The 23,140-nt window shown below is 39.5% G+C and overlaps 1 protein-coding gene across 2 annotated transcripts in view; it reads left to right on the top strand.

Annotated features, from left to right (window-relative positions):
• Positions 1-17,653, top strand: part of ERICH1 (glutamate rich 1) — an 86,849-nt gene extending 69,196 nt beyond the window's left edge. Inside the window, exons 5-8 of one of the 2 annotated variants that reach the window (XR_012659514.1) lie at positions 1,269-1,463; positions 5,984-6,165; positions 11,252-11,379; positions 17,491-17,653. Coding sequence is in view for 1 of the 2 variants with exons in the window: in XM_075086915.1 (XP_074943016.1) it covers positions 1,269-1,463; positions 5,984-6,057 (269 nt within the window). In the remaining variant the exon portion in view is untranslated. Of the gene's footprint in view, positions 1-1,268; positions 1,464-5,983; positions 6,553-11,251; positions 11,380-17,490 lie in introns of those variants that run through there. The other variant, XM_075086915.1, reaches the window with a different exon arrangement.
• Positions 17,654-23,140: the final 5,487 nt, after the last annotated feature.

Genomic DNA, 23,140 nt, shown 5'->3' with positions numbered 1-23,140 from the left:
CTAGCATTTGAAATCCATCCTACTTTCTGGCAAAAGTATTTCCATCACCAAAAATAAAAACTTTACTACTTCAGTGTATGGCTAAGTAAGCTAAAATGCATGCATTTGCGGTAGTGTAACTCCAGAGTAACTGAGCAAGATCATAAACTCAGTTCACAGTTCTACTGTTAATATATGACCCAGAACAGAAGCCTGGTGAGTTATCCACAGCTGTGTTGCATGTTGAATTTTAAGAAAAAGTGTTGAGCTTCCAGCTTTCCTAGAAGTCAAGTTCAGGTTTTAGCAGTGGTTTAGTGGTTTTTAGTGGTTTTAGCCAGACGGACTGGCCCTGCTGTCAAACCTGCAGGTTGGAGCATTGAGCCAGTGAGGACCTTGCAGTCCAGAGAGAAATTCTCAGGTAAAAGCAAGTTCATCTGCAGATGAGATGTCACATCAATAGATCAGAGTGTGACTAACTTTCTTGTTAGGCAAATCCCAGTTTATATATAGATCTGACATCATGCTGTTTGCCTTTTATAGTTGAGTGACTTTAACACTCCCCATTTTTTTAGATAAAATTGGAAGCCATTGCTTTTAGCAGCATTTTCAAACGGTCACATCGGATTATACTTCTTGTACTTATGTCGGAAAGCTGAATCGGGAAAAATCTGTTCTTCTCAGTTGGCTTCCTGGTAAAAACAGAAGAATTAAAGGGATTCTGGTTAAAGGGACAGACTACACATTGTTACTGGAATGGAAGAATGAATTTATGCTTTAGTACTCTAGAAACAATGTACGTCCTTCTCTGCTGTCTTGCATGCTGCAATATCTGCTTTTTAAATAAAAATGTAAAAGTACAATAACAAGATAATTGGATGCATCCAGAAGTGCTTTACAGTAGTTCCACAGAGTTCTTCCCTGTCGCCACATGTGTGTGCATTTTTATAACACACAGTGGGTAGGAAGCAAAACCACAATGCTGTGGCCACAGTATAGTTTCTTCATCACACCTTCTTCCTGTGCTGATCTTGAAAATTTAGATTCTCCTTGCATTCCTGTCACTATGAATCCTGTTATCCCTTTTACTTTTTGAATTTGATACTTTCCCCTCTTATCATTGTTTGAGTATCTAATGAAAAATGGGAGGGGCAAGCTGCTCTTTAGTACCTGATATTTGGTTGTAATTTGTACTAAAAAGGAAGATCCTGTCTTTGAAAATAAAGTATGATTAAGAAAATTCTCTGTGCTCACTGGGGATTTTTAACGTGGTTTTCCAATTGTTTTTCCAGATAAATCAGAAGGCACAGATCCTGCTGTAAATTCAACAACTGCCCAGGAGCTTTTACAGAATCTTGAATCTCGCACCATCTCTCCCTCAGATGTGACTCTCCTGCATCAGCTGAAATCCCTTGTATTGCTACAGGATATTGAGAGATTGAAGGATGCTTTGAAACAATTCCAAGAACAATCCATGATGCCTCCTGGTAGGTACCATTCACTGATGTTCTTTTCTGTGTGGATTAAAATTCAGATTTGTCACAGAGTTTTATTTTATTAGGAAGCTGTAAACAATTATATAGTGGCAAATATATACTACCACAAGATTTATAAGTATAATTCCCACCAAAAATACAGTGATTTTTCCCTGTTTCTTGTTTGGTTATAATCGATGCAGGAACTTTCAATACTTTGCAGCAGCTATGGAGTACAAGATCATTCAGGTTCTTAAAACAATAGTTTTTAAATCTTACCTTTTTTAAGATTTAATCATGTTTAAGGCATATTTTTAACACATTATCTTTGCAGACTTTTTAAATTATGGGAATTGTTTATCTTGGAGATTCCACTTATCCAATTAAGGATTAATTTTACATGCATAAGAATCGATAAAGCCCATTATTTCATTTCTTCATGGTCACCTACGTGGCTTCTTTAACACAGAGATTTTGCATGCCAAAGTTTGATTAGAGCTTTGTTTTCATTTAAATATGAACATCTGGTTTAAGTTTCAAAAAAATACTGTAGATTATGTAAAAATGTGAAGTCACTCATTATGAAAATTATATTATAAAGTCATTCATAAAAAGAAAAATTATTCTGTTTCTAAATCTTTTCATCCCTGAGGCACAAGTCTGATTTCATTCATGCTCCTTTTGTTCTCTGTTATAACCCCTATAATTTCAGTAGAATTTCTTTTTGGACAGTTAACAGTTCCTCAAGTGAATGCAGGATCAGCATGTAGCCCATAGAAGGTATAATAAGTCATTTTCCAAGTAGTCTTCATTTAAACAGTCATTGTTACTTGTCATTAGTACATTTGTTGCAGCATCAGCCAAATCTAGATGATGTGCTGAATTTTCTTGCCTCCCAGAGAATTTAATCGGTGTTGAGAGCCCTTGCTATTGCATGAGAGTGTCTCAACCATTTTGGATAGTGCTCTAAGTCTTTTGAAGTGTAACGACTGAACTGGTAGTAATGTGGTGACAGAGTTAATAAGATGATAGCTTAGCAATAACATTCAAAGAAGAGACTACTGCTTGTAACATCGTTAAATAATTTACTGCATTGTAGTGGCTAAAGATCCCAGTCAAGACTGGAGCCTACTGCATGCTGCACATTGTAAAAACACAGAAAAGAGAGATCTCCTGCCTGTAGAGTTCATAGCTGATAAATTTTGAAAAGGACACTCTTGCATATGTAGTCTTCAAAGTGTACATATGGAGTATGACAGCCCTTAAGGTTCTGATAGATCTGAAGTATCCACATACACATGGAACAAAATCCTTCTGTGCATTCAATAATTAATTTCAAGCCTAGATTCTATGATCTTAATTATAATCAGATAGTATCATTGGACATGATACACATTTGCAAATTAGGTAGGACTCAGCAGGAATAGTGGTAATGGTATTGGCCCTTTATTAAATGACCTAATTCAGCTTCTCTTGATTAAATCAAAATGGGACAGTTGAAGTGACCACATTAGAGGCCTTATCCAGATTCTATTCAATTTCAATACAGTAGGAATTCTGTTGGGTTTTTCAGCCTTGAGGCAAGCTGCTCTGTTTACTTTTATATAGCAGAAATGTCAAACTGAAGACGGAAGAGAAAAGTTAGAAACAATTCCATGCAACTACTCTAATTTTCCAATGTATGTATTTGTCACTTAGAAAAGCAGAAAACCATTTTCTGAGGAATTTAAAAAATTCATTTGTTTCTGCTGATACAGCCTGAAATTATTTACTCTTCCAGTTAATTTCCTCCCACCCCAGTAACTATTGTCACTCCAGGCTCAATTCACATCTCATTCCGAGTTCACAGTGGTGTAACCATAGTAGTTGATTTGATATTCATGAAGTACAACAACATAAGAAAGAGGAAAATACATTGTTATGATTTATTAAAGGATAATTAAGCACCGGCTAGATATTAATTTGCGTCAGCAGAGTTTAACAATACATTCTATTTGTAATTCAGGAATTTCAATGAATAAGAATACAGTGCTCTGAAATTTTACCTTGAATTAGGCTTTTAATTATTCTTTTTCCTACTTTTTGGCTCAAAAATAGGTCATCTTGCCCAGTTTTTTTAAATTTTAGATTTCATTCCCAATGAAGAGGTGATAAAAGTTAAGACTTTTTGTAAAAACTTGCTGTCTCAGCAAATTCAAGTTCTTGTTACAGAAACAGGTTAGGGCTGTTTACAAAGATGAAAATGTACAGCACATCGTAGTAGTCTTTTATTATTATTATTATATTTTTTCTGTTTTGTTTATTTTTACTGGGGTATGAGGTACTAGAAGAAAAGGTAATTCCTTATTAACGTGACATGAGGAAAACAATTTTTCTTAATTTTAGCAAGGTGTATTATTTTTACGAAACAAACCTATTTTTAGTTCAAGAAGCAATATGTTAACCCATTTTCCCATGGTTATGATTCTACTTAAGATGCCAGCATCAAAGGAATAATAATCGGTGCTATTTTTCGTTTAGTTTTGTCTCTAATTCAAGGAAGGAAAGCGTAGGGAAAAAATGAGGAGTGAGCCATCTTTTTCATAGAAGTGCACATTCTCCATTAGTAAAATTTACAAAGTAAACATACCATTATCTATCTTTTATTTCCTGATAAATATGTTACAGTACAATCCAATTTTCCACTGGGGCTACCAAGTGCCACTTGGCAAGTTTATGCCTACTGGTGATAAATTTGCTTTTCTTAGTTTACAGACCCTTTAGAGTAAAGCTATGGTAGAGCAGCCCAAGGTCTGCAGACCACAAATTGAAAAACAGTAGTTCAAGACCAAGTTTTGGTATTTTCTTCACACGTCTTAGCATGTTATTCAGATTGGGAATCATGGTTCAAACAAAAGAAAAAAGAAACAACAAAGAAAAATGTTTCTATTCTATCTTAAGCTCTTAGATCCCACTATTTGCCGTCATATCAAGGAAAGGTCTAATGAGGTTGGTGGTAGGGTCTGAAAAATTTTGCAGGTATTATCCTTCACCCTTCATTTAAATGAGAAAATGTACTTGAAGAAGAAAATCTCTGTGGTTAAGGGATACTGGTGGTTCTGTCTGGTTGTCATCCTCCATCAAGTTACCTTGTGTTTTGTGCTTCCAGTTACTCCATCGAGTTACCTTTGACCTTGTACTTCAGCAGTCGTATAAGGTTGCAGTTGGTCAAGAGTTTTTGTTTGAGCATGGCTCTTCAAAGTGTCATCATTCTCAGACTGTAAAAAAACCCAAAATGTCTGGTTACTGTTTCCATTATTTTGGTAGTCTTTAACAAAAAGTACTTACCTCTTCTATAAATGCAGGGAAAAGAATGTTTAGAAGCCAACTAGACATGCATTTCTTGTGATGGGGGCTTGACTGATCCCTGTCAGAAAGTCAGTGGCCATTTGCAAAAAGAAGCCAGACTCCTTCATGATCCTGCACAGTGCAGTAGGCAAAGGAGAAGAGCTGTGACTGGAAGTAATGTTCCATTTGCTGTTGGAAACTGTAGCTTTTAAAATGAGGGCCACTTAATTCTCATTTCACATCAATTATTAAAGCATAGGTGATCGCCTAATTAAAAAAAAAAAGTCATTATCTCCTAATTTATGAACTCATTCAGCTTCTACTCATCAACTCCATTCCATTATCTATTAACATTTTCCCTTTGTTGGTTAGTATCAAGTCTCAAATATACTCTTCCCTTGTTGCCTAGGAAATTATCACTCACAGAAAAGCTAGAAGCTTCTTTTTACTGCCTTTTTTTGGAGAGTTGTCCTTTATAGAAGTCTCCGTTGTTGGGGTGGAAGGGGTACGTTTTGCAGACCAAAAGTAATAGAGTTACTGTGTGCCAACAATGCACAGCCTGGATACACAGAGGCTCTAAAATTATTAAATGTAACTTTTTTTTTTGAACGAACATTCAAAGAAAAGGAAATGAAATGTGCAAGCTGTATTAGCATAACATTATAGATCATCTTAAATGTGATATTATGGGGTAAGTACTGTAGAAAGTCCTGTCGTTAAAAATAAATAAAGTCACATATAGTCTCTGAATTAAGACAGAAGCCATGGCATTTCTGAGGCTTTAATGCAGCTGTCTGTACAAGACAACTCATTCTCATCTGGGGCTTCTAGGTGCTGCTGTAAGTTAAATAATAATATGTGAAATTACTCTCCAGACAGAAAAAAGTGAAGATTGCACTCCTTTAGACTTACCCATATGATCATGTCATTTCAATCTCCTTTCTTTCTGAATTATTGAATCATAACAAATAGGACATCTCAAAACATAGAACCAAAATTGTTTCTCATACAAATAACTGACCTAAAAGAAAATGCACCTGTTTATCTAGAAATTCATATGTATTAGTCTTCAAGCTCCGATATCTGCTTTGGTTTTACTGAAATGCTAATATTGAATGGAAACAGATGTCCGCACAAGTCTCTCTCTTTAATGTTCAGAAATGTCATAGAGGTATTTCAGGAGGAATGTGTTTTCTTTGTTTCAGATCATACCAAGATAGCCACGTCTCTGTTCCACTACTGGATCACAGATATCCTTCCTGTGAAGAACAGGAAATAAAGCCTTGCCTGTGTCCATATGTGCAGGGTTAAAATTTAATATACAAACTCTAAATCAAGTAGCAATTGTTCAGGAAGAGCAGTGTCAATACATTTTCTACACCTTCAGGTAAATTAATTTATTTTCTGTGTTAGAAACTCCAGAAGACAATAAACAGGGTATAACTACATCTGATTTTTGGTTGGTTGGTCAAGAATACGCATATGCTGTGTGGCCTGAGTCTTCAGCTGGATTAGTATGTATGTTTCACTGTAGGACTTATTGGGAATGATAAAGTCTGTATCAAGTATTTTGTTTAAGAACCGTGGTGGGGTTTTTTTTTGTTTATAAACCAATCATTCCATTGTGGAAGTTTTATTTCTTGACTTTTCTTGTTCGTGTGATATATATATATCAGTTTACCTGAAAAACAGAAATATATTTTTATATTTAAATTTAAGCAACAATAAGTCTGAGGAATGTATTTTTGCTGAATAAACTACTAAACTGTGGAAAGAGATTAATTTCTACATGTGGGCCATGTAGGTATTGTTTAGAGTTATGCAGAAACTTGGATGGCATTTTCAGAACTATTCCACGGTCCAGCCTGTTACAATCTGATGGGCTTCACTGCATAATTATGGGGCTGATTACTGTGTAGTCTTTCTGCAACTGAATTTATCCATGTGTAGATGACACAATATAATATCTATGGTTGTAAAATGGTTTGGAATCCTGGAGAAAAAAAACATGTCATAAGTGAGAGGCTCTTCTCTCAGCTGAGTCATTCACCTGATAGGTGATACAGAGGAAACCATTCCTCATATCCTAGTGTGTTAGCTTCCTCATCAGTAGGACAGGGGCAACATGTTTACCTCCTCCAACATGTGCTTGGAGGTATATTACTGATGAGACTATATATACATTGTGTGGGTTTTATTTTATTATATTGCCTGATATATCCTATTGCAAGGCATTGTTTTAAGTGATGCTGAAAAAAGTGGAATAAAATAACAATCAGACTTCTTAATTGAAGAAGTTAAAGGGTTCCATGTCATGCCAAAGGATTGCAGGTGCAGAAAAAATGGTCTTATGGCTAAGGCAGCTGCATGGAGCTCTGGAGAACTTCAGTTAGGTCTATTTCTGCAAGGAAAAATATTTAAACCAGACTTTGCAGTGGGGAAACTGTTCCCTGTTTTAATGCTCCTGGCTTGCTAACACATAGGGACAGAACTGTAGCTGTGACTTTTCACTGAGATGCTGTGCCTCAGACCCAGATCTGGAGAATGAAGAAAATATCACTTGAATGTGAAGCACGTAGATACTCTATTGACAGACACCACAGAAAATTAGTCGCTTCATCCTCAGATTAAGGTTTGAATGTTGTGCGGTAAATGAGGCCTAGGAACCACACAAAAAAGATATACAGCAACTCATTAGGTAAGCATCATCTGTCCTATACGCTGAATATGAAAAAATAAATGAGATAATGTAATTAAAGACAGTATTTTGAAACACAAATACAAACCAGGTCAAATTAGGACCATACAAACAACTGTAGTGCCTGCATTTCCTGATACTCGAGTGACTGTGGTGAGGGATGTTATAAGGCTGATGTACCTGGACACCTGGATGTCTGTCTGTCCCGTGCTGGTGGAGGCGACTGCAGCTTTCATGTTTCCAGGTTCAGCTGGTAGTGAGGCTTAGGACACACCTCAGGGACACGCACACATGCGTGCGCACGCACACATATGATGCTCACGTGGCCGACTGCGCAGGCTGCCACAGCCTTTAACACCACCAGTGACAACAGCCCTGCCAGGACTCACATGAAACACAAGTTCAGTTATCTTCACAAGTTCACAAATGAAGTCACACGGGCCTTCACTTCCTAGATTCACAAGCATACCCCCATTCGCAGATCCTTCGAATACCAGCACAGGCCCCCAGCCTCTCATATCCCAGCCTGGATCCTGGACCCTCTGCTCTGCAGGTCTCCTACTCACCAGCTAGTCCAGCCTGACGCACGTGTTCACACAGTCATCTCACAAGCACTGACACACTTGTCTCACAGCTTTGTTTATTGCTTTAATTTCGCTTCTTTATTATTTCTGTTTCAGTGCTTGGCCATTTCTCATAATATTAAAGTGATTTTAAATAGCTGCATACAGAGGAGCAGATTTGGGTATCTTTGACAAACAGAAATATTTTGTACTATCAATAATCTAATTCCAGAATGTGAGTGAAATTCCTCAGGTCAAAAATGTAATTTGCTTGAATTGGGTATTAATGGGGAAGAGATTGCTTTCAGTCTCTCTTTTTTCCCTTTCACTTCAGCCAACTCTGAGAGCCTTATATTCTGTACAGAGATCTGCTGGTCCAAACAAAGCAAGCCTGGGAACAGTTTCAGAATGTAGCTAGTTAGTCAGTCATACCTGATGTTTTGGTAAATGACCTGCAACAGGAGCTGAATCTGAACACTTATTAAACCTGCTTATATTACACTAACAGGGATTATAAAGAGTGGTGGATAAAGTAAAATCTGAGATGTTGGAGAGTTTAGAAAGTTGGACGAAATTCAAGCAAATAAATTGTAGATTGTCAACGTAGATAAATGCAGTTGCATAAGAGTATTTGTTTCTGAAACGTGCCAAACAACAGTGTGCTGAACTGCAACATGCATGAGGACGTTTAAGAGAATTACATGAAAGAACACAGCAGAAAAATCTAGTTTAAACGCAAAAGAAATGGACATTACTCTTCCTATGATAATATCAATTAGGCAATGTACTAAAAATGTCAGAGAGGAAGGATTATTTGGTTCCACGTTTAACATCCTATTTGGAGTCAAAAAGATTTCACACACCAGAATTCTAATACCTGGTCACTTTCTGTGCTTCTTCCCTGAAACAAATGGTGCTGAATCTCCCTACACCTTTTATAGTTTATTTGAGCAACAGTATAACCAACACAGCTGGGATATGAAAACTGGAAGATTTAAATTAATACCTATCAGTGAACAGAATGTGGTTTACGTTTTACTACACATGGCTCCTTCAACATAGCAATGAAACATTGATCACTTCGGGTTTTCATGCTAAACTCAAAAATGGCAAAGGAGATGGTCCTGAATTTGTACTTCTTCCACATCATTCAGTCTAATGAATGTGCAGTACAGTGGAATTTCTGAGGCATGGAAGAGTTTTTTAGTGGACTTTGCATCAGAGAACTGTACAGTTCTGTGTACAGACTGAACCATACACACACTATCACCAGCATGTTTCAAATTTCTGGGGAGACATATCTTTAAAATTTTGTTTTTAAAACTGACATGGACTTTAACAGTAGGAAGAATCTAAGGATCAACTAGAGAGTAGCCTGCATGTGGCTTCAGGAGTTAACTTTCTAGTTTGAATAATTAAATGTTACACAATAAGGAAGGAACAGCAGCACAGTGGGAGAGAAATCAGGCTCTGAGTAGGTGGTGGTCCCTTCCCTAGGCTCCGTGTGCAAGGAAGACCACAGAGGCTAAAGTAGTTTTGGGCGTCTGTCATAGTGAATAGCTGCTCACTACACTTGTGTGCAGGGGTATAAGTTCAAACCCATTGTCTCTATATATAGGTACATGTTTTATTCTCAAAATTGCCTGTAAGACCTTAATTCTTCTCTCTTGTGGATATGTAATGTGGTAATCAGGCTCTAATATTACAGATTTTTACTGCTTCGTAAGTGGTGCAATATTTTATATAGTACTTTACATTCATGTAGAGTTATAAATTCTTTAATGTGTTTTCTGTGACAGCTGACTTTTCTCCCCTGCACCACTGCAGGGGCTACTACTTAGTAGGCTGAATCTTTGAAATGATATCTCAAAAGAAAAAAAAGACCATTTTAAAAAAAAAGACAAAGAAGGGGAAAAGTGGTGAGTGGCAGCATTAAGGCAGAAAATTGTTAAGCTGGCTTTGACCAAAGAAAACATATTGCACCAGTAATACCTGGTATATCATAAAACCAGTCCACAGAAGTCCAGTGGAAAGTGGTGTATGTTATGCTTGTATAGTACACTACACATTAAGTATAATAACAAAGAATGGTAGTGAAAAAAACCAGCAAACTAAGATTGGAAAAATGCATTGTATCTAATATTTAGGCCAACCTCAGGTTATAGCTATGTAGATTTTGTGATTAATTGCTTCAGCCCTAGATTGCACCTAAGGAGGGCTGCGTTGCTCATGTTTATGCAGCTAATTTAGCTTCACTCTTAAGTACTTTATCCTCTGTGTTGCATCTTAAGTGAATTCTGTTGAATAGGATAATTATAACGTCTGAGTATTTCACAATTTTTACTCTATGTTTCTCTTAGATGAGAAAAATATATATTCTTAAACTGCTAGATGTAGGCTGAACTAAGCCACGGGGGAAGAGCACTGCATGAGCATAAAGAAAAAGCAGAAATTTACAGATGCTGTATGCTTCCTACATTTAAAGCTCTAGAAAAAAATATATTATTTGATTATTTGAAAAGAGTGTATATGCATCACAGTCACTCAAGGTCAAATATATAGCTTTAATAAGGACATTCTCTAAGTTGAGTGCTTAACGATGTAGAATTAATAATCTGTAGTCATTTTAATGAACTGTATACATTTGTAAAATGTATAAGTAAGCTATAATTCTCTTTTACATTATTACTGCAATGCTACATCCTGTTTTAGGATGCATAATGCAAAAAAAAGTAAGTGTTATCTAAGATTGAAGAAGACTACACAAAAATAGAGAACGAATGAATCTGTGGTTCAATACCTTCTTTTCTTTTGCATCAACCCTGAGCTCCTCTAGGTTGTATCAACTAGAGGCTGCTTTTCTTCACTTTCAAGATCTTTACCAGTCCCTCAGTCAGTGCACAGATGATTCCTCCATCCTCTCAGGCTCTGGTACTAGCTTCCATCATCCACTTGCTACGTTTTCAAATTTACACCTTTGTGCTTTTTCCCACAATGCCTTCCACAGCTCTCCACAGAGCAGTCTTTCTGTCGTCTTCCTTTCGTTCTTTAAAACTCTCCTTTGCCACAATGCTGCCCAAAAGCTTGGCAACAGCTAGGTCAGTAGTACGCTAAGACAACTGCCTACTGTGCTGACTAATGTTGCCTTATTGTATCTGTGTGCTCCCACATCAATCTGTTTATTTTCTCATCTGTTTTCTTTCTTAAACCAGTAGTGATTTGATGCAGGGTTTGGCCTGCTGCACAGCACCCAGCCCAGCGAACTTCTGTTACAGCTGAGGTGCCAGTGTGCTAGAGGAAAGTAATAGACTTAACTACAATCAAGAATATGCTAGAACAGGTAAGCAAGGCTGCTGATAGTTAAAAATGGCATCGTAATTTTACGTTGCACACATTATCAGTCTAGTAGAACGGGGGGGACCTGGTTCTTCCTAGTAGACACTTTGGAGGCAGTGCTAAGTGCAGCTTGCTAAGGAGAGCTTGGAGGCATGCAGGGTGGGATTCATTTCTCCTGACTTCACATGTCTACAGTGCATATGTTTCCATCTGAGCTCCCTATCCTAAAGAACTATAATCACTGGGATTAAATATATAATTCTACAGCCCAGTATAACTGATTGCTTCTAGACATCTATTCTAGGATAAGAACAATGGTAGAAATAGGAGAACTTATGTCTTTATGTTGACTGTTATGGGAGCATAAACGGGTAGGGCAGATGGAAACATCTGCACTGCAGGCATCTGGATCTTGTAACAAAAAACTCATTTGCTGCATCTGAGAAAGGGACAGGAAGGGACTGTACATGTTGCACGACCAGAACACCACCTACTCCTGGTGCTGGTCTGGCTGTGGCAGGCTCCTTCAACTTGGACAGGGCTGTGACCCCCTGCCTTGCTGCTTTTGTTTCTTTCGTATCATGCACAAAGTGGCTGTATGTTCTTTTGAAGCAGTATCGGGTGTTACCACCACTTCTCAGGTAGGCTTAGCAAAAGATTGCTGTGTGACGTATTCCTCCTGTCGGTAACAATAATAAAGTGGAAGTGACTATAAACGCACAGAGGAGGAGTAACCATTGCTAGGAATATCAAACTGATTACCCATTACCTGTGTTCTAGAGAGTGAATCAATAGCAAGTATATTTTTTTTAGAATCACTGGAGTAATCACCAAACTCCGTAGACAAAATGATAGCTGTTTGATCTGCATCTGGCATGTTGGAGCTTAAAATGAAGGTCATGTTCAAATCTGATTGGAATTCAGGGAAAGCATCTTAGCTTATTACCATTACTATAGTGCTGGATTCTATTTACATTGGTAAACAGTTTAAAATACTTGACGTGTTATTCAATTAAATCTGTGATTGCTAACTGACAGACCAAAGTGCATTGATTTTTCCAACCACATTAAGCAAAGTACACGGCACAGTGTTTCATTAGCCTGTCTGCTTAACCCTTTCACATTAATTCAATTACCCAGTATAAAATTAATGTGTAAAATATTAAATAACTCTAAATTTCTAAATTAGGAGGCATTGCAAGAATATATTCATCTTGATAGTCTCTGACATATATTTATTACTGGGTGATTTACAATCTGCTACAGATCACATTGTTATCCAGATGACAAAAGTCACTCAGAAAGTTTTTTTTCTCTGTATTCACTTAGTGAACTGATAGATTCATAGAGGGTAAGACAAAAAAGGACATGTGATTATCTTCTCTGACCCCATCTAGATCCCTAGTCATAAATTTTCCTTTTACTTCAGGGTGAAGACCAGTAACTTGAGTCTGACAAAAGCACAATTTGTGGGTTTTGCTAAAGCAAGCCTTCTGCAGAGGCAGGCAAGCTTGATTTAATGACATCAAGAAATGAAGACTTAGCCCCTTCTCTGGTCATTTATTCCAGTACTCAGTCATTCTCACGGTTAGAAACATGTGCTTTATTTTAAATTTGTATTTGTCTAGATTTAACTTGGAGCCATTAGTTCTTGGTATGCTTTTCTTCACTAGATTAAGTAGTCCCTCACTAGCCACTATTTTCTGTCTGTGAAAGTTTTTGAACAATGTAATCAAGCTACAATGCAACCTCCTTTTTGCTACCCTAAACATTATCTCTTTACATTATTTGATTTAAGGCATTTTCTACAGTCTTTGTGTAGAAAATTGTGCCTGTCTTGTACATTCTCTCCATTTTTTCCCCCACCATTTAGAGACAAGTGTGCTGGGACTGCACATAGAACTTCAATTAAAATCTCAGCGGTGCCAGCTTTCGTACTCACTACTCCATTGTTTGCGGGTCCACTTTTTGCCATAGGGTTGTATAGGGAGTCCACGTGGGATTATTTGTCATAGTAGTCAGGTACTCTTGAAATCTGTTGCTTTCCAGGATTCAGTCCCTGGTTCCATCCTTCTTGTTCTTAAATGCCTGACTTTCTGTTCGGCTGTATTAACGTTAATTTTCTTTGACTATGTCTAGATTAGGAAGTGTTGGGTTGGTCGATGTGCCTGTGCTGCTTTTGTTAGTATCGACTATCAGCTAATCTTGGTGTCATCTGCAAACGTTACCAGCAGTGATTCTATGTTTACTTACAGCTGATTAATAAAAATGCTGAATGGTATCGGGTACTAGTACTAATCTTTGTGGGATCCAAAGAGAAATAACATCAATCAGTCGCGATTCCCTGATTATAACCTCCTTTCTGAGAACAGAAAACTGAGATAATCTAGCAGATTACTAATGTATTTGGCATGTACTTCGTTGTCCTATATGCCTTTTTTGTTTTGATCAGAAAGTCATGTGGCACTACGTAACTTCACGGGAGTCTAAACAGCACAATGTCTAATGGTTGTCTGCTTCTGTCAAATAGTATTTCTTCAGTTTACTACAAGAACAGGCTTTAATTTTCTTAGGTAAGGCTAGGAGTCCAAACTAAAGACACTGGACAAAAAAATTATGGAATTGTGTTTTAGAATGTGTTTAAGGGGAAGCCAAATAATTGAAAAGTATTCAAAGTAAATAGCCTTTCAGATTTTCTAATGTGTTTTCAATTTGTTGCTCTGCAGGGAATGATTTGCATTAATTAAGGATGACTGTTTTGAAAGATGCCTTATTTTTAAACATCAAAGGCAAATTCATATTTATTTCGTTTCCTGTGAGATGTGATCCATAACTTCAGTTATGAAGGTGTCTAGTGTGTGCATTATCTGTTATGTTGCATTTCTTCCAGCTGGTAGTTGTAGAAAGATCCTTGCAATAAGTTCATTAGCTACTGATGAAAAAAACAGGTTTGATACTTAGAATTTTGCTTAGAAAGTTGCATTCACAACTTTACAGTGGAATATGCAAATTTTCAGTTTTGTACAGAAGCAGTTCTCTGAGCAGATTTCCAGGCCACAGCACAGACTTGTTAACTGTCAGTATTAGCATTAACTAACTAAACCCTAAGATACTGTTGGAGACCAGTGTAAGGATTCATCAGAGAGATTAATTGAACTTCAGCTTAGTCTCCCAACTTCTGCTGCTCATGGAAGTTGGAGTTGGTATCATGAATCAAAATGCTGGCAGCTTTAATATTTTCTGTTAGAGCTAGAAATGGTAGAGGGAAGTCCCCGTTGCTCTCTGCCCGGAGCTGTCACAGTCCAGAGAGAAGCAGGAGCAGATTCTCAGGAGGATCCTTGTATGAGACAGAACCGCTGGTGGGATTCCCACTTCACTGCAGTGGTTCATCACTCTCATGGTTCCCTTTAGTCAAGGCTGTGTCACAGGCTGGCCTCAAAGCTACACAGTAGGAAAACAGGGGAGTAGTAACAGCGTAGCAGCCCAGTAACCAGCAACGTCACAGTAGGGCCAGTTAGCACAGGAGCTAAACATGAAAGAAAAAGGATTTTAAAACAACTTGCAACTGGAAGTACCACTCCTGCACCAGCTGCAGGAGCCCATAGTTCAAAGGCAGAAAAGAAAACGGAAATTGCAAAAGAAAAGGAGCCAAAGAGAAGAGATACTCAGAGCAATACATTGATTTGTTTTCTCAATGTGAATAAAGCTGGTGAACGCAGTTCTGTTGCTTTATTTGAGGAAAGTCTAATTGCCCTAGCCAGAATCTGACCTGTGGCTATATAAACCCCTCGCATACAAACAGCATAAAGCCTCCAGCTCCCAGGTTCTGGCTCTCAGAACATACCTTGCAGGATTCTAGAAGGTTCCTTAACTCTCCCCTATGCTGGAAGCCTTAGGAAAAAAAGCAGTGTTTCTGTCAAAATGCCCTGGCAGCATCCTTTCTTTCAGTCTGACTCCCTTATGCATAAGCAAAAAACACCAAAGTTCAATATCGAAGCCAAAAACATTTCAGGTGTCGTTTTCAGGGTACCTGAGACACAAAGACTTAGCTGACTGTCGTGTTTCTAGAAGTCCCGTGCCCATCCACTTTCTCCATAAATTGCAAGGCCTTGCCCTGTTTCCCAGAGTGAAAAGCCATCTCAAACTACCTTGAGGTACCATAGGATGAGAATCTGAAGATGGGCAGATCCTGGGAAGCAGCTGGCAACAGTGACTTACAGAGGTGATGTGAACAGGAGGGAAGGAGAGATGGGGCTACGTGAGTGTAGCTTTTCCCTTGAAGGTAGCAATGGTGATTCACAGGCCCATTCTGCTCTGTGCTCAACAACGTTCTCATGGATAACCTGAGACTTGCACTTTCAAATGAGAGTGGTAGGAAACTAGGAAGGTGAAAGTCACAAAGATGAGATGGCGATGAGCAGTTACCTCTAAGAGGATAATGAGGCTTTTGAACAGTAACTAAGGGTCCTCTCTATTAACCTTGATGCAGCTTCAGTTGTCCACGGCTGATCTAAATCGTAGTAATTACTGGTATCCAGAAGTCATAGATGCTTTGTAGAGCAGTCTCTTGCATGGTGCTTTGTTTGAAGCCAACCAAAAAAGGCTGAAAAGAACCCTATAATACCACAAAAACCATAAAACTATCTGTTAGAAATCCAAACTAGGCCAGTCTTTGCCACCTTTTTTTTGTTTCCCTGAGTCCCTAAATTGTTGTTATTCTTTGTGAATATCCAGGATAAGCAAGTCATCTGAAAAACCTACCCAATGAAAGCATTCTACCCACAGTTGCTGTTCCTTCTCTTCTCTGGGTTCAAATCTGAGTCCATGGACCTGAGTATTATCTCAGTGCATGGAACGGTGCACTCGCATTCCCATTTTGCCCTGCAGGGGATATTCATTCCCTTTCCCAATCTGGCAGCCTGTGCTTGTGAGCGAGAGTCATTACAACTGAGCGTGCTGTTCTATGGTATGCCCTAAGGCGGCGGAAATGACTGCAGTCCAACTCTCAGCTCAAGAGTATTGTGCACCAGGATATTAACTGTAAAACTGGCAATATTGCTTTGGTGCAGAGGCTTCCTCCAGGCACCCACAAGACAGATGGCTTTATCAGTACACAGCCATTCACCTCTGCATTGCAATTGGGAAGAAATACAAACAAATTTCCAACTATCTTTGCTAAGCAATTTTACAGCTGTCTATCTGAAATTAAAGCACCCTCCCTTGGTTGTGCTTTGCATTTTTATAGTGGCTGGCAATCTTTTTTCCACAATGCTACGCTCAGCCTTCCACAGAGTTTTTAATGCTCACAAAAATATGTGACACTAACTTAAGGAAGATGAGTGCTTCAGTCTGTAGGGAGCCAAACAAAGGAGGGTTCTGCGTAATCTGTGTAATTGGACACTTCCTGTAGACCAGTGTAAAAACAAAATCATCTCGGGTAGTGAAAGGCTTTTGTATAGAAGTTCGTAGGAATGCACTGATATGCACCTAATGGGAAGTCTTTGTAGAGCCTATACAAAGGGCAGCTTCCAGCCTGCAGCCCATCAGTCCTGTTGCTCCTGAACGCAACTGTGCACCGGCCTTTGAAGTGATATGAGCCAAGGATTGAAGCAGTGCATCTCTCGGTAACTGAATATCTGCCTTTGGCTCGAGTGAGCGGGAATCCATGAACATGTCTCTGAAGTTGGAGTGAGTTTTCCATCACAATCAAAAGCTGGTCAGAGCTAAATTTTAAGATGATGCAGGCAGGGCATTTGCACCCCCTGGCTGTTGTAGAGCCTGTGCTCTGTGTTGACAGGGTCTTCCCATAATGACAGGTAAGACCGAACCAAGCTGAACTAGTAGTACCACCTTGCCTTCAGGGAAAAGCAGTTGGCTGAGATTTCTATAAGCTGTGAAATGGGAGGAGTTTACAGTCAGCTCTGAAAGTAACTTCAAGGTGGGGCAATCTGTCACAGCAGTTCCTAATTCACAGAGAAGCCATGCACTGAGAGCAGTCTCTGCCTCCAAACTGGAGAAGACAGTGTCTGATAATCAATAAAAATCTTGTTGACAAGGCTATGATGCAGGTAAGAGGTAAAAAACTCAAAGGAGGATTTTTTTTTTTCCCTTTGAGGTGGGGGGCAGTGAATCCTTATGCATTTCCTGCCTTGGAGAAGGAGTATGGGAAGATGGGAGGAAGCCCTCCCTCTAACTCCAACTGAGGAAGGAAAATCCCAACAGCTTGTATTTCAAACCCTCCATTTGTCTGCAGGACTGGGAAGACTATGGAAGTGTTGGTAAGAACACAGTAACATGAGAGGCAGAGGAAGACCTGTAGAGGTAAGGAAGTAGGGAAAAAAGAGTAAAAGAACACATCCAACTTGAAGAGTCCTGTTTGCTCGTTCTTCATAAAGAAACTTCTCTTTATACCCATTTTGCCCTTTCCTGTATCTTTTCCAAGTCTGCTTCATCCTTTCAGAGATAGGAGGACCAAAACTGCCCGTGTTACTAAAAATGCAGGTTCACCATGTATTTTTCAAAGTGTGTTTTGACTTGTTCTCTAGTCCTTTCCAAATAACTTGGTTGTTTTTTAACTCCTTACTGGGTACTGAGCTGACATCTTCATAGAACCGTTACTTCATTTCTGAACAGTCCTTAGCAGTTTAAGTAATTATGTGCACTGCTTTGCAGTGCCCTGCATGGAATTTCATCTGCCATTTTATCACAAGTTGTTGATGATCGCGGTGCTCTTCTGCAGCTCTGCACAGTCAGCTTTCAGTTTTGGTCCCTGTGATAACTGTAGTGGAATCAGCAGTCTCTGTTCCCCATTATTCATCACCTTTCCCAGGTCATTTAGGACTTTGCTGAGCAGCACGGATCCTGGCACAAAGTCCTGTAGGATTGTGTTGGCGATTTCCTTCCACTGGAAGAAAAACTTTTTTCTTTCTTGTCTTTTAACTACTTATTCATTCGAATGAGGATCTTATTAGCCCATGAGACTTCCTTTTTGAGAGCTTTTTCTCCCCCAATGAAATTTAAAATCGCACTTTAGTACACCATGTCTGTTTATTTGCCAGTTCCTCAAAAAAAACCACCAATAGGCTTGTGAAGTATGTCTTCCCTTTACAGAAGCTTAATGGAGTGCTTCCCAATATGTTTTTTCCATTTATCTGCTCATTCTCTTCTTTGCAATGGTTCCTATTGAATTACTGAACAAAGATACCAGGTTCCTTAGATCACCCTTGGAACACTTTGTAGAAATTAGCCGCTTCACCACCTTCCCATCCCCTGACACAGAGACAACTCCCAGTGAGAGGCTGCACTCCACAGCTCGCAGTTGTGTTATTTCATCCCTCGGTTGGTTTAGAGCTCTTAGGTGAATACCATCTGGTCCTGGTGAGCTGTTCGTGTTGTGCCATGGGAAATACAATCTCTGAAGAGAGAACTCCATGATAGGTCCAGTGCATCGTACTTAAGTGCAAGTGTTCACTACTGTTCCCCTCCTGTTTTGTTTTCCAATGCTAGGTAATCTGAATTCTGCTTCAGTCACTTCTGCTCGGCCTCACAGTCAGCCAGCCGTAGCGCTTCATCAGAATAAAGGCTACCTAATGAAAAAACAAACATTATAGAAACACTACTCTTGATTAATGTATTTTTCATGCTTTATTTCCTGCATAGATTGTTTTGCCGCCTTCTTAAGTTGATGAAAGAATCTTCCAGTGTTCAGCTAGAGAGTTAACAACATAAGACATGTATCTTTACACAGGATTATACCTAAGAATAGGTTACCAATCACGTTAAATAGCCACAAGTGTGCTGGCACAATGGCGTGCCAGAAATAATAGATGTCTCTTTAAGGGATTAAGACATTTAAATAGGAATACGGATAGTAAGGGATGGGAACCATATGTAAATGGCAATGTGAAGGCAATTTCAAGGAGACAAAACAAGGGGATATGTCAGAAAGTGTGCGAGAACTGAAATTCAACTAGCAAGGTTCCCACTAAAGCTGTGTACTTTAGTTTAAAGCTTTGAAGCATTTCCTATCATGCTTGGAAGGCTCCAGAAATTTATATCTTTTTATACTGCAGTTTAAAGTCTTACAAGAGAATTTACCTTTTGTGTACAGTCCTTTGTGTAGCCTGTTGCACGGGAAACACGCAGCATACGGTAATATATATTCAGGCCTTTATATCTGCAAGGATGGATTAAAGCATTTGAAGTTTCTAAATTAGAAACCATTTTTGGATGTTACAGATCTAGATATCCATTACTGCTAAATGTAAGTAACTTTCCTAGCAGACTGCTAAGGAAGGCTTTAGAACCTCTTGATGTTTAGGTACATTTGCTTAGGCAGAAATGGTAAATGTCAATAAATTTCTACATTTTGATAATAACTCCAGATTTGTTTTAACTGTGATCCCATGTAGAACAAGTTTCAGCCCTTCCACAAAGAAGGTTCTCCAGGTTTGTTTAGAAAGTGGATCAGGTGCTTTGAAGTGTACACTTAAAGCTTGGGTTTTAAAAAAAGAGGGGGAAAAAAAAGCAAACTGTCTTTGTAGGGTTCGTGACTCACTTATAAAGCCATATGGAATGTAGTAACCCACACATTTTGACTATCTGAAAATTTTGTTTGAAAAGAACAGAGAGGTACCAGTGAAATGACTGACTGAAGTCGTGTACTTCTGTTGTAAATCAGTGCTTTAGAATTAGAGCCAAAATTGTGGTCATGCTTTGAAGGTATCTATAGTATCTTCTTAGAATGAATCCTTTTCCATTCCAGAGTCCTGGTATCCCAAACGCCTCTAAGTCTGGCTATTTTTTCACACTGTGGCTGTGCTCTGAAACAAATTAAAAATGTCCCTAGCTACAGAGGAGCACAGTATACTGTATGTTGGGGTCTTTCTCGTACATAAAATATGGCAGGTCTTTGCAAACCTCCCAGTCATTTGCAGGCATCACAGGAGATCTCGTGGCCTTCTATCCTCAGCTGCCATACCCAAATACCTGCACTTCTGGAACTGAATGTCAGAAGGCTGCTTCTTAAGCTCTCATTTGTGTGATTCACATTGAAGATTCGGCATGTGTGTAACAGGGTTGCAACGTGGGATGCAGAGGAGGAAGAGGGAGAACCCTGCTTAGTAGTTGCGTACGCATCTGCTCATGTGCACAGTTTTACTGAGGAGAAGATTTCCCAGCAGCAATATAGAACCTCTGGGAATGATCTGCTTTTTGCAAACAAGTGGTTCAAGTTCAAACGGCTCTGGGCTGTGTGCATGCGTGCATTGGACAGGTTACAACCCTACGCAGGCCGGTATAGCTATACACCATGGATCAAGCTGCAGAAGATATCTGGGATGCTGCAATGGAGCGTCTCATAATCTGGGACCCTCTGCAGATGGAGTGAGGGATGCCCATGAGAACATGGAGTCTGACAGTCCAGCTTTTTATCTCAGCAGGCCCAGAAGCAGCAAAGGACACGAAGTAAAGAGTTCTCATCACAGATTGTAGTATAATTTCTCATATCAGCTCTCGCAATGAAAAACACCCACTGAGGCTTGGCTAGCCAGGAACACATGTTCAGCCTGGCACAGGAGCCAATGTATGGTGGGCGTCTTCATGTAGAGACCCATTTTAGTGGACTTTGGGGAGCAGAGCAGAGTGAGAGGATATGCCTTGCTCTGTAACGAGCTCACCCTTCTTTGGTCCATCTCTTCTTAAATGGAAAGGCATTTGCAGGCTGTTCACAAAAAAGAGCCAAATGCCTTGTTTCTTTGCAAAATAGCAGCCATTGTATATCACTCCTTTAGAACAAAAAATAGTATACTGTCTTGGATTAATAGCAGCTAATTGGCACACACAATCGCAGCAGTGGATGTGCTCTTGAGTAGTGATCTCTTGCGAGCCTTATGTATCAAGATATATCCATAGGTGTGCCATAGGCTTCCTTAGTCAGATCAGCAGTGCCTTGGTAGCTGAAAAATGACATTATGTTAAATGATGATGACCTTCTTCACATACTCTCAGGATTGCACTGCGTGTCCTTCCAGTTCACTACCTTGCTGAAGTGGTTCGTATGTGCTTTGAATACTGGGACCATTGCAAGACAGCGCAATACACTTGGGAGAAAAAGGGAGCTCAACTACCAACTGCTTCCAGGGTTAACTGAGACTCTGGACCTCTAGTGGAAGCCTGTCCACTGCCTCCCAGATGTGAACCTTCCCAGAATAATGGCTATGGATAAATCTTTCCAGCAGTATGCACCCAGATAATTCTCAGGCCAATGAGGACAGCCCACAGTGTTCCAGCTTCTCTGCTAGTATGTTGGGCTGGTTGATTCCTGAAAGCACCTCAGAAGCAGCAAAGCACAAAGTTGTCACTCAGAAAAGACAGCGTTGTTCTGCTATGCGTTTTAAACGCTCGACCCACTTTCCAGGGGTGGGTATTAACAAAAGACACAATGGGGAAGTGCCTGTGATGCAGTGTCACTTGCACAGCAGAGGCGGACAAGCTTCTCCCTGCCCATATCTCCTAGACCAGTTTACTGTTGCAGTCCAACCTACAGCTTCTGCAAAGTTGTATAAATCATTAAGGTGAACCCAAACATCAGAGTTGTCAGTGGTTGCTGTGAGTGTAGCAGCACCTTTTTAAAATGCTGCTAGCTTCCATTAAGCTCTGACCTGACCCCAAGTCTCTCTGTTAATGCTCATTGGATATATTCTTGGTGTGGGGTTGGTGTTGGCTTTTTTTTCATTTTGGTGGGGTCTTTTTTGGTTTTCAGTTGTAAAGTGACTAAATACATCTCTACAAGTACACACCCTAGTTACAGAAAAACTGACAGCGAGTTTATTCACCCAGCTGATCGCCCGCGGATCAGTAGCAGTCAGGACTGGCAATGTTCTGTAGGACAATGACTGTCTGCTGGGACACTGGAGATGGTCCCCCCAAAGTTGCTGTACTTGCACATCAGGTCAGACAGTACCTGTTTATGCAGAGCTTTTAATGCAGTCTTTCTCATGTGCTGACTTTTCCATGTGTAGTGGGCCACTCAATTTTACTAGTGTTGGTTTCCTTCTATGAAGACCTCCCCCGAGCAATGGGGAGCTAGGCTCCTGACCACATCCAGTAGCTGGGGAATGAGGCAGGAATCAGTGTTCAAGGACGTCATCACTGCTCACCAGTATCTAAGAGGAGAAGAAGTGTTTAACAATCCTTTTGTGAGGTTAAACATTTTTAATAGCTTCTTCTTTTAATACATGCTTTTCATTTGCTTTGGTCATTTTAGTAGCTGTTCTTCATACCAGCTTCACTTGGAATTCTTCTGCTCTAATCCGTGGGGTGCCGTTCACATGACTGGCTGTATTTCCACTACTGATGTCTGTGCCTGCACTAGTTGAATTAACTCACTGTACTGTCAAGCATCACTTCTTTCCCTGATCTTACCATAAACATCTAAAATAGGTAAATTACAATGGGAGTTGAGAGCGACTAGTTGCAAGGCAGGCATCTGTGTGAGCCACATCTGGAGTTAGGAGAGAGGGATCCAGCCCTGCTTGACCAGAACTGGGTTCCAGCTGAGCTGTGCTAGCGCCTTTGTGCTGCGCCTGTGCTGCTGCTGCCAGTGACCGTAGCACTTACCTGCCTTTGCTTTGGAAATACTTCAAAAAAACATTCCAGGATTATTTTTTTTTCTCCTGTAGTTTCTAACATACACAAACTGCAGCAATCTCTAGCATAAAATTTGCTTTCATTGCAGAAGTTCTCCTTTCTTTGTAGCAGAAATT

This window comes from Phalacrocorax aristotelis, chromosome 3, assembly GCF_949628215.1.
Source record: "Phalacrocorax aristotelis chromosome 3, bGulAri2.1, whole genome shotgun sequence".
Lineage (NCBI taxonomy): Eukaryota > Metazoa > Chordata > Aves > Suliformes > Phalacrocoracidae > Phalacrocorax > Phalacrocorax aristotelis.
Note: the sequence above shows the minus strand (reverse complement) of the source record. Positions and strands in the feature narration are given on the sequence as shown.